General features: G+C 43.4%; 1 protein-coding gene across 1 annotated transcript in view; it reads left to right on the top strand.

Annotated features, from left to right (window-relative positions):
- The window catches only part of slc24a4b (solute carrier family 24 member 4b), a 67,640-nt gene that overhangs the window by 36,104 nt on the left and 16,352 nt on the right, over nt 1–15,184 (top strand). Inside the window, exons 4-9 of the mRNA XM_056262862.1 lie at nt 5,943–6,017; nt 6,236–6,320; nt 7,620–7,723; nt 8,597–8,671; nt 9,420–9,445; nt 9,546–9,599. Coding sequence (XP_056118837.1) covers nt 5,943–6,017; nt 6,236–6,320; nt 7,620–7,723; nt 8,597–8,671; nt 9,420–9,445; nt 9,546–9,599 — 419 coding nt within the window. The remainder of the gene's footprint in view (nt 1–5,942; nt 6,018–6,235; nt 6,321–7,619; nt 7,724–8,596; nt 8,672–9,419; nt 9,446–9,545; nt 9,600–15,184) is intronic.

Raw genomic sequence — 15,184 nt, 5'->3', positions numbered from 1 at the left:
AATAATACAGATTTTATTCCTTATTAGGCTGTGGCTCCTCTGAGCCCTCAGATAGATCTAGGCTTACAGGTTGGCCCTCACCAGGGCCGCCTCTGTAGCTGGCTTAGGCTGTGCCAGGGATATTAGAGGCGTTCTGCTAAAATTAGCATTTCTTCCTCTGACCCTTCACTTTGTGAATGTAGGTTTTTGGCATCCCTGTATAATCAGCCTCCTCCCATGGGAGTCGTTAGGCCAAGGCCCGCCCCCTTCTCTGCATTCCGGGGTGACTAGAGTAATGCAGCGTGGTGCAGAGCATGGTTTATAAGGATACGGTAGGCCTCAGTTAGGCCTCCGTGGTATATAAGTCCTTTTTGAGCAGGGTTAGGCCGTCTTTCGCTTCACGAAGAAGACTGAGTCTCCTGCCCGACCCTGCCGTGCAGAACTGGCTACGGATTTAGGCCGCCAGTATGGGCTTCACTTACCTCGCTGAGCTACTGCTCGAGCACCGGGTTGTAGGTGGGTGGCTTTCATTCAAGCCCCACTCCCCTAGGTTGGGCACAGATACATTTCTGTCACCCCTAGAGCCGCTGGCAGGCCCGCCCCCTGGTAACCTCAGGGGGAGGTGTGAGTATTCCCCTGTGATTCAGGGTAGGTCTGAGTACTTCACTCCCAGTTCTGTTTATCCTACCTCGCACCACTATGGCTCGGGTCGAGTATGAAGTAAGCCTTCACTTCTTCTTTGGTCGAAGTACGCTCCCCTGTAGCCAGAGCATTGCCCTGAGCTGACGCCCATGCATAGATGGTAGGCCCCTGACTAACTGGGGCCTCCGTTGAGGCAGAGTGGCGTATGTTGTACTCCCCTTGTTTTTAAGCTCTCTTGCTGAGCTTTCTTGCTGAGTACACTGCCGTGGGCAATGTGATTAGGCTGTGTAAACAGCTTATCTGCCAACGAAGGCTGCGCCATCAGGTAGTAGGCCTCAGCAGGCCTCCTTGTATGGGCAGCCCCCAATAGGGCGCTGTAGGCCACTTCTCGAGAGAAATAGTTGGCCTTGGTGGTTCGGGCAGTTGACTCACCGGTGGGTAGTAGGCCTTAAACAGGCCTCCTCGGAGGTGAGTCCCAACGTTGTGGGACATACTTTATAGCTGCTGCAGGTAGCTAGCCGTACTAGGCCTCCTGTGGGTGGGCCCAATAGTTACGTTGGTGTAGTATGGTTCCCAACAGTGTTCCTTTGTAGGAATTGACTTGCTATTAGCTGGTAGGCCCAACCGGGCCTCCCTGATAGGCGAGTCCCCAGCTGGTTGGCCTTAACAGGCCGCCTTGGAACTGTCACCCGAACTCAGCTAACAGTTGCTATCAGGTAGTAGGCCACTCAGGCCTCCCTGAAGGTGATTTCCCATTTAAGATGGTTATCAGGTCGTAGGCCTCACCCGGCCTCCCTGAAGGCGAATCCTTACCTACATTGGCTATCAGGTAGTAGGCCTCACCCGGCCTCCCTGAAGGTGAATTCCCATTTGAGATGGTTATCAGGTAGTAGGCCTCACCAGGCCTCCCTGGAGACAAGCCCAAGGTCAGGTAACTGAACAGATAGCCTGACTTTCTATCGGGTAGCAGAAAATGCTCCCAGATATTATGGCTGTCAGGTAGTAGGCCTCACCAGGCCTCCCTGAGGGTGAGTTCCCACATGCTGTGATTATCAGGTAGTAGGCTCCTCCAGGCCTCCTTGAATGAGAACGGTCAGGTAGTAGGCCTCACCAGGCCTCTCTGACGGTGAGTTTCCACAGGTTGTGGTTATCAGGTAGTAGGCTCCCCCAGGCCTCCCTGAGTGAGTACGGTCAGGTAGTAGGCCTCACCAGGCCTCCCTAAGGATCCCCACATACTGTGGTTATCAGGTTGTAGGCCTCTCCAGGCCTCCCTGAGGGTCCCCACATACTGTGGTTATCAGGTTGTAGGCCTCTCCAGGCCTCCCTGTGAGTGGTTTCCTAGCGGTGCTGGGTTCAGGAGGCTAGTGGCCTCTTGCTATCATTTTCAGCTGGCCTTATCAGGCAGCTGCTGAAGGCGAGCTTGCGCCCTGGCTCGACTTAAGTGTACCAGGCGGACCATGTGCTCCCCTCACAGAGGGTCACTATGAGCACGCGGACTCCTGAGTCTGGTCAGACGGCCGTAGGCCTCTCGTGAGGCCTCCCAGTTAGATCAGCCCTTAGGCCTTCACAGGCCTCCTCAGTGTTTGAATCACAAGCACTGGGTAGATCCATGGATCGAGTAGAGAAACTCCCCTCGCTGGTAAGGGTTGGAAAGCACTTGCTGAGTCATACTCTCCGGGATGTCCCGTCTCTGAGATCCGGGCCGAGTGGTTCACTGCCAGCTCGCAGTCCCTCGGGTTGGATGCCTTACTTAAGGCAAGTGTCCAGAGGCTCTGTCTTCGGACTGACAGGAAGTGGCCAGACTAAGTGTCTATGCTCTGACGCCAGGTCAGGCCGTCCTGGTGGCACTTCGGGGTGAGTACGTTCCCCTGAATAGTGACTGGCTGGGGTTCCTTCGGGTTCCCTAGCCACATTCCCTAGAAGGGACCCCTTCTAATTGAAGTTGTGGTCCTAGGCCTTTGAGCAGGCCCAGGTAGGCCTTTTCATTTAACCATGTTTATGGAGGTTTCCTGTGAGGCTTATAGCTTAGGCTATGACCGTAGGGAATGCTGTCACTGACAGCCTAGTGTGACCTGACGGTGAGTGGTTCTAGCGTTTCATTTGAAATTGCTGGTTCTGACAGTTGTCACTGCCTTTGGGCATGCACTCCCCTCAGCATGGCGGAGTGGGTATTTCGTTCCCCATAACGTCGATGACGTATTGTTGAGTTCCCTTCGAAAGGGAACGTCTCAGGTTACGAATGTAACCTCTGTTCCTTGAGAACAGGGAACGAGACAATACGTCTCCCTGCCATGCCTCGGGGCTTGCCTACCGTACAGTCCCTTCAGACGATAAGGTGATTTGTCATGTTTGCAAGGCGCCCTTATATACTTCCAGGTCGCACGTTAATCATTCACGTTAATGATTCACGGGCTGTCGCCGGTCAATGTGATTGACGTGATTTGATAGTGATTTCAGACACCTGTCACGCCTGAGGCGTTCCCCATAACGTCGATGACGTATTGTTGAGTTCCCTGTTCTCAGGGAACAGAGGTTACATTCGTAACCTGAGACCGTTTTTATATACAGGAGACTGAGTGAAATATGTTTTTGTGAATTTATATAAAGTCACATTTAGATATTAACTATATAGCCCATTAGACATGCAGTACCGTGTAATAATATGGATCCTCGATGAAATATCTGCTGTACTATTCAATTGGTCATCATACAGCTACAAAACAGTGTCCTACACAGCATTTTATGAAGACAAACACAATTTATCCCTTTTATAAAATTCCATGGGCCATTTAGAAGATATAGACAATATTGTTGTTCACAAAAAAATATTTATTAACACCATTTATGAATTATGATTACTCCCCTATGGTTTGCCACTCTTCTTTAACTGTTTTTTTTTCTTTAACTGCTCCTGCTCACTGATGAAACATTAAAAAATGAAACATTAAAAAAGTTAAAAAGGACATCCATGGTGAATTTGACCTTGTCCCTGTGTGTGTGTGTGTGTGTATTTCCTTAAGTAGCTAAAGCAAACACACCTTTATGAGATCCAAGTTAAAGAGAACTTGGTAAAGACAGAGTATGATAAAACCCACATTAAGTGCACATACCCTACATTTGAGTCCAGATCAGTAAGCTATTTTAAGAAAAAATGTATATTAAGATATAAATGAGATAATTAGATCATCTCATTTATAAGAAACAACTCAAACCAGAATCTACATTCAAACCATATGGGGAAAGTTTTTAATGTTTTAACGTATTTGAGTGAGTGTGCAGTTTAACTCTTTACTTAGAGATAGAGAGAGAGAGAGAGAGAGAGAGAGAGAGAGAGAGATTTACATACCTATTATAAATGTGTCTTTTGCGTGTTCACACCATAGACTGTAAAAAAATTCACATATTTCCATTATCTACTGTAATATTGCTCTATAAACCATGTGGAGTATGTTTTAATGCAAGGAGTAAACAGAGTCTTACCAGAAGAGGCCAAGCTAAAGACAGGCAACAAAAGAAAATTCAAATTCAAATTAATTTTAAATTGAGTAGAGAAGATAGGGGAAGCTAAACCTACACGTGGTTAGCTAAGTTTAAGCCAGATAGAACAGAAACCTGTCAAAATACATTATAGACCCATCCATTGATATATAAATGAATTGATATCTACCTACCCTAGCTCTATCGAGCTAATCGTTTATAAATAATAAATGTTTCATCATTGCTAAAAAACAATAACTTTAGCAGATTATTTAACATACAAACGACAGAATCTATTTTTGTCAGATTTTAATTCTAACGATGTTAAACTTGATTATACGGTATTATTACTTTGTCTTCTGGGCAAGTTTCATCTTCATAAAGACAGAACCATTCAAAGTAATCCTGATTCTAGAATATTCTCCTCTGATATAAAGTTCATTTTTTTCTTCCTTTAAGAAAATGTCAGAACCTTTAAACTCAAAGGTTTATAAAAAAAATAATATCATTGAGTCTGTTGTAAAGAACCTTACATGTTTTTATATTGACAAAATGTAATATTGCATTGATTTGTGTACCCTAATTCAATCTCTTTTGATGTCCGTTTACCCCCCTTGTTTTTTTGTTAAACAGATAATTTAATCCGTGCAGATCTACACTATAACGTTTATATTTAAATTAACAAAAAACACAAAATTGTCAAGTCTATGGACGGGTTATTAAGCGTCGATTTAATGATGTTATTTCGCAGTATATCCCTCTACTGGACGTATCAGGAACAACAGGGTCGTAGAACTGCCGGGGCGTAAAACTGCCAGGGGCATATATCTGCCGGCTCCAGGTCTGCAGCCTCCCCCTACTCTATTTTTGTGGTGGTAATACACATTAATACTGACAGACTGAAAGGGGCGATAGAGTTTACATCTGTTTTACATAGAGGTTTTATGTCTGTGACATTAAGTATATTATTTTTCAGCTATAGGCCTACACATCAGTGGCTATTATTCATACAATAGTAGCCTACTATTTATTAATATTTTGACTAAGCTTTTATTTTTATATTTTCAGTTTTCTATTTCAATAAAAGTTTAGTAATTTGATGTGCTTTTGTCATTTTCTTGTTTTTTTTTAAAAATAATTCCATTTAGCTTTAATTTACTATTACTTTAGTTTGTAGTAAATTTAGTAGGCTACTTCAACATATTTTATTTCAATATTTCTAATTCTCGTTTTACATCTAATATTACTACATTTCATTTTCTTTCAGCTTTGTTTTAATTAATGAACACAATTTTGAATAGTTAACAGTACTGATAAACATTGACAGCTTAAACAAATTTTACTAACTTCAGATTGTTGCTCTGCCATGACTTAAAGCACATAAACCACAAATCAAGCCAAAAATAAAAACATTTTATAGCTTAAACAGCATTGCTTTGTGATGTTTCTCTTGTTTAACCTGCTTTGGATAAAAGTTTCTGCTAAATTATTAAATGTAGATGTACTGTAATGAATTGCACTAAAGTTTGACACTTACAGTATGCACAAAATCTAGCTTGCATAGTTAACAGCATTTTCATTCACATACAGTACTTGCAAAGAGTCTGTTACGGCTCAGAAAATGACAGAACTATAAAATGAATATTGACAGCATAGCTCTGATCATTCGGTCCAGGAGAATTTGATGAGAAATGACCTTCGAGATCAGTTTATAAGACCTCTTTGCAATCTCTTCTGAAACTGTCTTTTTCACAGCAGAATTTATCTAATTGTTATCTTGGAGAATTTTGTGATTATTTGAGGTGGTGAAGTCTGACCTGAGATCTTCTGTTGTCTTCCTACAGGCTCTCTACATGTTCCTGGCCCTGGCGATCGTGTGCGACGACTACTTTGTGATGTCTCTTGAGAAAATCTGTGAGGTAGGATTGTTCAAATCCCATAGAAATCCCGATCCCAATGAATTTCCCCTTCATCTGAGTAATACCGCGGTACAATGAGAGCAGAATCCGCACTGTTCTTCCTCTGACCCACTTGGAGGCTTTCAGGAGCTGATAAAACACACTGCTCCAGTTTTGGGTGGGGTTTGTGCCAAAGGCTTTGTTGGATGTGAAGCGTCTGCTGTTCTTGTGTTGTGCAGAAGCTGAATCTGAGCGAGGATGTTGCTGGTGCCACGTTCATGGCGGCGGGGAGCTCAGCGCCAGAACTCTTCGCATCTGTGATAGGTAACAATCATCACACATTGTTCACTGCAAAAAATGTTTTATTCCTCAGTGTTTTTGTCTTGTTTTGCAGTACAAATATCTAAAATATCTATATTCTTCAATCAAGATACATTTACCTGACATGCAACATGACTTTAGATTATGTCTACCTGTATCAAAATGAAGAGAGTTTTTGCTCAAAACAAGAAAAAGAAAAAACAAATCTTGTTTTGCCTTTGAACTAAAATATTTTTTTCTGAGACCATTGGCAGATATTTTTTCTTGTTATCTATAATGCTCTTTACAGAGCTTTCATGTTTGAATGTTCAAAAAACATAATTTTCCCCATATTCTCCATTGCTGCAGCTCCTCTCTTCCCAGTCTGTCAGTAGTCGAGTTTCCATCCAAACATGAAGCGAATCTTTTCAAAGTTTCCATGGAGTGCGTGTGGTATGACGAAAAGATCATCCTTAATATTGGGTCAGAAAACAAGATGAGTAACACACACAAGCCTATACTCTTATTACTGAGCTGAGCCAAATGATCCGGTTCAGTTCCCGTCAGAATTTATTCGGCAGATGCGTTTCCATTTCCCATTATTTGCATTAACTGTGTTTTGCACAAGGCAAAAACCACCTCAAGCGAGCATAAAATTTTAGCGAATTAAGGGATTTTGTATTTTTTTTTTTATTTGGCATTTCCATCACTCGTTTCTGATGCGATATTTCAATATGCTCATAAAACAGGGTGATGGAAACATAGCTAGTAACGCTCTGTTTAGTTCCTGTCTCTATGAAGCTCCTCCTTCTGAAAAGCACACTGTGCTCTGATTGGTCGTCTGGATCAGTGTGTTGTGATTGGTCAAGCGCTTCGAGTGTGTTTGGGAAATGTCCCGCTCTTCCCATAACCGCCAGTTTCAACACACTACTAATTAACTCAACCAGGCCCCGCCCCTTTATTCTGCGTATGAATTATTTAAATGAGGAATATTGTGACATGTTTGTTCCAGGAAGAAACTCAAGACTACAATGGAGGCGTTTCAGGAGTTCAGAAACACTGACACTGATATAGAGAAGAACTCCCGCTGGAGGGACTTTGAGCATTATAACTTTGCAGAGCTTTTCAGAAAACAAGACTTTCTTGAAAAAAATAACTTTCCTCGTCACGTAAATCTATCTTCTTTTAAGAATTGTTATTATTTGTCCTGGAAAGGAAGAACGTCATTTTTTTGCAGTGTTCTTCCTGAGAGTATTTGTGTTCAGATTTGAGCAAACCCCTAAACTGTGACACAGTTTCTGTGTTAAACGTTTGTGTTTTCAGGGGTCTTCATCACTCACGGTGATGTTGGAGTTGGAACTATCGTCGGTTCTGCCGTCTTCAATATTCTCTGCATCATAGGAGTTTGTGGGATTTTTGCCGGGCAGGTGTGTGTGTGTGTGTGTGCTTCTTCTCCAACAGTAGCTGTAAAGTCAGCAATATTTCAAAATAAGAAAACCATCTACATAAGGGTGCATTAAAGAACTCAGCACCAAAACACTGATATGAAGAATAGACTTAAAGTCCAAAGAACCTCAAAAACCATAAAATGGTGCTTGATAAGATGATGGTTCTTTTATGACAAGCTTTATATCAAGCTCCCGGCGAGCTGGATGGCGCCTTGCATGGCTGCCGTCGCCCGTCGGTGTATGAATGAGTGTGTGAATGGGTGAATGTGAGGCAAATGTAAAGCGCTTTGGTGGCCATTGGGTCTGTGAAAGCGCTATATAAATGCAGTCCATTTACCATTTACCATTTACCATGAAAGAACAATTGACTGATCTTGATTTGTTTTAAGAGTAAACTTTTTTCTTTTTCTTTTTTGGTCGGGTTCAATGCATTTGCCAAAATGTTCTGCGTTGAATAATGTATCTCATTATATTATGCACTCAACTTGACCCTCTATTTCCAGAATGCTTTTTTTCTCTCTCTTAAGATCAACTGCATTTTTTAAAATTTATTTAACTTAGATTTTTCTTGGCTCATATTTATTGTTCTTATTGGATTTCCAAAAGGTTTTCATACAAAATCTGATTAAAATTGCATTTGTTTTTATTTCTGAGATAATAACTGGAGGCCTTGCTGCATGTCTTGTGACATTTATATATTGAACCATTTATCATTTCATATTGTTTAACATTGTTGTTTTCTTTTTTTTCTTTTTGTAAACCGCAGGTCATATTCAGTGCACACTGTTCATTATTCTTTAGCTTTGTGTATTTATTGATTGATTTAACAGTAGTGTGTGTTGATGTGTGTAGGTGGTCTTACTGACCTGGTGGGCTGTTTTCCGTGACTCTTTCTTCTACATATTGTCTGTAGTTGCTCTTATTGTGGTGAGTCTCAAATGAAACACACTGTAACAACATCATCCTGTAATTCAGGGTTCAGGCATGTGATATTATTATTATTAATACATTTTTATTTTAATAGATTACTATTGCAACGATACATACAATTATAATTTAAAAAATATATTTTTAAAAAGTATTTCAATATATATATATATATAATATTATTATACAATATATGTTGCAATAAAAATATAAATAGAATTGTTATTATTATTATTATTAACAACAATAATTATTATTATCATTATTTTATTTTACAGAACAACAGTAAAATTACAGTTAGGTTGTCTTAATTACTTTGCGTTCAGTCATTAAACCATTATTTTGTCGGAAACCTGCATTGAGACCTTAACGCTTCTCTTTGTTGACAACAACAGATTTCTAAATGATTCTCATTAAGAATTTGGGAAGAGGGTTGGCGTATGTAGCGTTGCCAAATGCAGATTATTAGAGACTTAAACACACATCATTTACTGTGAATCGTAACTGTAAATGAACATGTTGCTGTGCTTTTCTCTGAAGCATGCAATCTCTTTTGCAGTTTATTTAGTAATTGTTTAAGGCCATTTTGTGATTTTAATCATCATACAATAACTTCCTCCATAGGAATATTTGCTCTAAAGTATCTAATAATATGGGATATATATTATTTATTTATATTGAATATTACAGTTTATTTTGGAACTAGACTGTAACTGCACTGATTATCTTTTTGTTTGAATTCAATCAGTTTATCTATGATGGAAAGATTGTGTGGTGAGTCTCTTTTCGTTTTCCTCTCTTGTCTGATTTTTGTTAAGCTCCAACTGATCTGACGTCTGGTTTTGATTGTATAAATCTGTCGTGTGTGTTTTAGGTGGGAGAGTCTGGTGCTGGTGCTCATGTATGTTGTATATATCCTCATCATGAAGTGAGTATTCTCCACAGGCATATCAGATATACACACACTTGCAGAATAGAGTGAAGTTCAAAATTAGGACTAAAACAAAATATTGCGATTTATGTTCAAAAGCCCTCAATTTTTTGTACTTCAAAAGTGGAACATTTATTTATTTCTACTGTATTTTTGGAATGGATGTAATTTATGAAATGGGGAGGGTCATGTCTTTTTATTCTTTTGTTGAGGGGAGGGTCATCCAACTTTTTTTAGTCTAGGGGGAGGGTCACCGAACTTTTGTATTCATGAAAACAGCAACATTTCAAAGTGGCTTGTTTGGTGCATATTTTTCCACGTGGCTCTCTCAGTCTCGGCCCCCTATCGCTAGCATATGGGTCTGACCCAACAAAACCGGGGTGCGGTGATGACGCGTTCATGTAACATGTAAGGGTGGCGCTGCCAATAAAGCACCTAAAAGCTGTCACAAAGAACCGGCAAAAGTAATGATTATGAATATGTCAAATATAGCAAGGAGACATTTGAATTGTTTATTAATAAACAGGTGTTTTCTGTGTCAGTGTCGGCTGCAAAGATGAAGTTGATGATGCTGACTTGCGATCTTTGCGGAAATGCACATTTCATATGTATTACATAAGCAGAGAGAAGTCTGTTTTCTTTCGTTTTGAATTAAATCCGTTATTTATTAAATCCAGGCAATTGGTTGATGAAACATTGATTTAAATTAAGGCCCTGTCCACACGGACACGGGTATTTTTTATAACCGTGAATTTTTTTACGCGGTTCGGCCATTCGTCCACACGAAAACGCACTGAAACCGAACATTTTTGAAAACCCCTGCCAGGGTGAGGATTTTCAGAAACGCCGGTTACAGTGTTGTCGTGTAGACAGTGAAACCGGGGTTTTTGCCTTGCGACGTCAGAGTGTGCGCCGTTATCCGCTGTGTTTGACATCAGATTTGCGCTTCTGATTGGCCAACGTGGCTTTACGGTTAAGGTTTATATCGCCGCCTGCTGGCGTGGCATGCTCTTGACCGTGCTTGATAGCGTGTTTTTGTGTTTGACGTCAGATTTGCGCTTCTGATTGGCCAACGTGGCTTTACGGTTAAGGTTTATATCGCCGCCTGCTGGCGTGGCATGCTCTTGACCATGCTTGATAGCGTGTTTTTGCGTTTTCATGTAGACGGAGATGGAGCATGTGTGGATGGGATTTTTTTTTAAACGCTGTAGGAAAAACTCTGGTTATAAAAATACCCGTGTCCGTGTGGACATGGCCTAAGATACAATTAATAGGCTACAAAACGAAATTCACTTTAAAGAAAGGCTTTGTGTCTTCTGTTTGAGGTCTCTGTGAAAGTTTTAAAGCAGTCTTTTAGTCACATCCATAACGGAGAACTTTGTTTTTTCCTCATAAATGCGAACACGAAAAATAAAATAAAATGAATATTTTATGTTCTGTGGAGAGCCAACCCTTCTTCATCCGGTGGGTAGTAGCCTATTACTTTTGGTTTGCGCAGTGTAGGCTAATTCACAGAATTACAAAAAAATATTTTGCCACATAAAAGTTAAAGATTTTTTTGTGTCACGTCCGTAATGTGTATTTCCCTCATATCAAATATAAAACGCACGTGTAGACTGATATTTTTCTAATGTCTGGACTCTTTATTATAACACTGGGAGTTGGAAGGATTCTGCCTTCTCACACGCGACAAAGGTTCGTGGATCTGAGTGTCGCGATTTCGGTTTCATATCGCATATATCGTTACAGCCCTAGTTCCGGGACTGCATACTGAATCCCGAATACGGGATACCAGTTTTAATACATAGACGAACAGGCAAGCAGTGGATTATATTGGACGACGGGTCGGCGTCAATGGAGAACATTTTCATTTTAAGATTATTAATAAGTGTGTGTGTGTGTGCGTGTGTGTCAGAGAGAGATAATTGTGTGTATTTTAGCGCAAACCAGTACAGAAGTAATCAATAAATTATTGGGGAGGGTCATGCTTTTTTTCACAATCATTTTGGAGGGTCATAGAAAAATGTATTGCTGGCGAAGGGAGAGTCAAGTCTATTTTTACTATAGATCTAAAAACTCCTCCGGTAGCCCCTAAACAGTCCCTAAAGTTTTATATTTCAAATAAATGCTGTTCTTTTGAACCATCTATTCATAAAAGAATGCCGAAATAAAATGTATCACAGTTTCCACAGACATATGAAGCACCACAACTGTTTTTAACATTGATAATAATCAGAAATGTTTCTTGATCAAATCATCATATTAGAGTGATTTCTAAAGGATCATGTGACACTGAAGACTGGAGTAATGATGCTGAAAATTCAGCTTTGATCACAGGAATAAATCACATTTTAAAACATATTCAAATAGTATTTCACAATATTTCCACTGTATTTTTTTTAACAAATAAATGCAGCCTCGTGAGAAGAAGAGACTTCTTCGGAAACAATCTTACCGACCCCAAACTTTGGTAGTGTATCGAATATAAAAAATAAAAAATAATGATAATTACTTGTAATCAGTGAAGTCGTTAATTATCATGATGTTTTTAATTCTGGTCATCCCAGAGCGGTAAATGTTGGCACTCAGGAAGAAAACGTCTCGGTTACATATGGTAACCCTCGTTCCCTGAGGGAGGGAACGGAGACGTAGGTCAGACTGACCAATAGGAATCTCGCTAGAGAGGCCAATCTACTTCGAGTGAAACTAAAACAAGCCAATGCACATTGGCGTGCAATCATTTGCATCAGCTGTGAGCCTCGCAGCGCGGGTATTTAACGAGCAGCTGTTGTGATTGCACACTAGTTTTTTGCTGAGGAGCCAAACCTGAAAAAGCTGGCCGCCCCAGCGGGCGGCAGCAGATGTGGTGACGGGACCTACGTCTCCGTTCCCTCCCTCAGGGAACGAGGGTTACCATATGTAACCGAGACGTTCCCTATCGGTCAGTCACTACAACGTAGGTCAGACTGACCAATAGGAATCCCTACCAAAGCGCCACAGCTGCTGCACCCCATCCAGCGTCCCGTGCAAGCCTCTACACCTTCTTGCCTGGAAGGACGATAGGAGGAGGCTTTACACAGAGTGTATCTGTCACTGTTGTTCCGAAATAACCCATACAGTGAGATTATTGGATAACACTGGGAAAGCGTGCCCTTTCTAATTAGGAAGGAGAACGCTGCGGAAGCCACTTCTTCAAAGAGTTATGTGGAAAATACATATGGACTAACCCGAAGGTTGTACTGTATATGAATAATGGGAACTTAGCCCAGGGGAAAGACACGGGCTTCCGACTTAGGAGCAGCCGTGGAGAATATACACACATGGGATCCCCGTAGGGTCACACATATGGAACCCAGCCCAGATCCGGCTCTCAGGGATTCAGCGGATAAAGGCCTGGCACCGGACGCTCCGCCATGTCCGGGCCGAGGGGTTTTGGAGGACTCGACAGGTTTTTCACTCTGGAGCAATAAGGGTGCACAGTAGGGTGCAGCAAGCCGACAGAGCCGGGCCTCTGCATCCACTATCCAGTGGGCCATCCTCTGCTTGGAGACAGCCTTTCCCCTCTGCTGGCCTCCGTAACAGACAAAGAGCTGGTCTGAGGTCCTGATGCTTTGAGTTCTGTCCACGTACATACGCAAAGCGCGAACGGGACAGAGCAAAGCCAGGGCTGGGTCTGCCTCCTCCAAAGGCAGCGCTTGCAGGTTCACTACCTGGTCTTTGAAGGGAGTGGTAGGAACCTTGGGCACATAGCCAGGCCGGGGTCTTAGTACCACATGGTTGTCACCCGGCCCGAACTCTAGGCATGATTCGTCGACCGAAAATGTGTGCAGGTCTCCTACCCTCTTGACAGAGGCCAGTGCAACCAGTAGCAAAGTCTTCATGGAAAGAAGCTTTAAGTCTACTGACTGCAGAGGCTCAAAGGGAACATCCTGAAGTGCTCGAAGCACCAGGGAAAGGTCCCAAGAGGGTATGGAGGGGGGTCGAGGAGGATTCAATCGTCTCGCCCCCCTAAGAAACCTGACGACCAGGTCGTGCTTCCCCACTGTTTTGCCATCTATGTGGTCGTGATAAGCTGAAATAGTGGCAGCATGTACTTTGAGGGTGGAGGGAGACAGCCTTCGCTCCAACCCTTGCTGCAAGAAGGAAAGCACAGACCCTATCGAACATCTACGGGGGTCTTCTCGGCGAGAAGAACACCATGCGACGAACAGTTTCCACTTCAGGGCGTAAACACGTCTCGTGGACGGCGCCCGTGGTGAAGTGATGGTGTTAAGTACCTCAGGGGGTAAGTCACCTAGAACCTCCGCGTCCCATCCAGGGACCAGACATGGAGTTTCCAGAGGTCTGGATGCGGGTGCCATAGGGTGCCCCATCTCTGAGTCAGAAGATCCTTCCTCAGAGGAATGGGCCAGGGAGGGACTGTCACAAGGAGCATGAGTTCTGGGAAACAAGTCCGGGTGGGCCAATAGGGAGCCACCAGAAGGACCTGCTCCTCGTCCTCCCTGACTTTGCACAGTGTCTGTGCAAGCAGGCTCACGGGGGGAAATGCATATTTGCGGAGGCCCCGGGGCCAGCTGTGTGCCAGTGCGTCTGTGCCGAGTGTTCCCTCGGTCAGGGAGTAAAACAGCTGGGAGTGGGAGGTCTCTGAAGAGGCAAACAGGTCTACCTGAGCCTCTCCGAACTCTCTCCAGATCAGCTGAACCACCTGGGGGTGGAGTCGCCATTTTCCCGGAAGCACAGCTCGTGATAGCTCGTCGGCCACACGGTTGAGCACACCGGGGACATACATGGCTCGAAGCGACCTCAGATGCTTCTGACTCCAGAGGAGGAGATGGCGGGCGAGTTGCGACATGCGACGGGAGCGTGGACCACCTTGTCGGTTGATGTACGCAACGGTCGCTGTGTTGTCCGTACGGACCAGTACGTCCCTGCCCTGTAGCGGCCTTTTCAAGTGGCTCAGAGCGAGATGTACTGCTAGCAACGCGAGGCAATTGATGTGCCAATGCAGTTGGGGAGCCGTCCACACCCCTGACACTGCATGCCCGTTGTACGTGGCACCCCAGCCGGTGGCGGAGGCATCTGTGAATACCACAGCATGCCTGGAGACCTGTTCCAAGGGGACTCCTGCCCGAAGGAACGAGAGGTCTGACCACGGGCTGAAGGTCTGGCGGCAGGCCGGTGTGATTGCCAATAACGTTTGATGCCACGCCCATCTCGGGACTCTGCCTTGAAGCCAGTGCTGAAGCGGTCTCATATGAAGCAAGCCGAGCGGAGTTACCGCTGCTGCCGCTGCCATATGCCCCAGGAGCCTCTGAAAAAATTTCAGTGGGACCACCGTCCTGCCTTTGAACGTGTTCAAGCACCGACTCAGCACCGACTGAGCGCGCTGCTCTGTGAGGCGCGCTATCTGTGCGACCGAATCAAACTCCATACCGAGAAAAGAGATCCTCTGCACAGGGGCGAGTTTGCTCTTTTCCCAGTTGACCTGAAGGCCCAACTGGCTGAGGTGCGTGAGCACGAGGTCCCTGTGTTCGCATAACTGATCTCGAGAGTGTGCTAGTATGAGCCAGTCGTCGAGACTT

Source organism: Rhinichthys klamathensis, unplaced genomic scaffold (genome assembly GCF_029890125.1).
Source record: "Rhinichthys klamathensis goyatoka isolate OS25496 unplaced genomic scaffold, OSU_Roscu_1.1 h1tg000196l_1, whole genome shotgun sequence".
NCBI classification, from domain to species: domain Eukaryota; kingdom Metazoa; phylum Chordata; class Actinopteri; order Cypriniformes; family Leuciscidae; genus Rhinichthys; species Rhinichthys klamathensis.
Note: the sequence above shows the minus strand (reverse complement) of the source record. Positions and strands in the feature narration are given on the sequence as shown.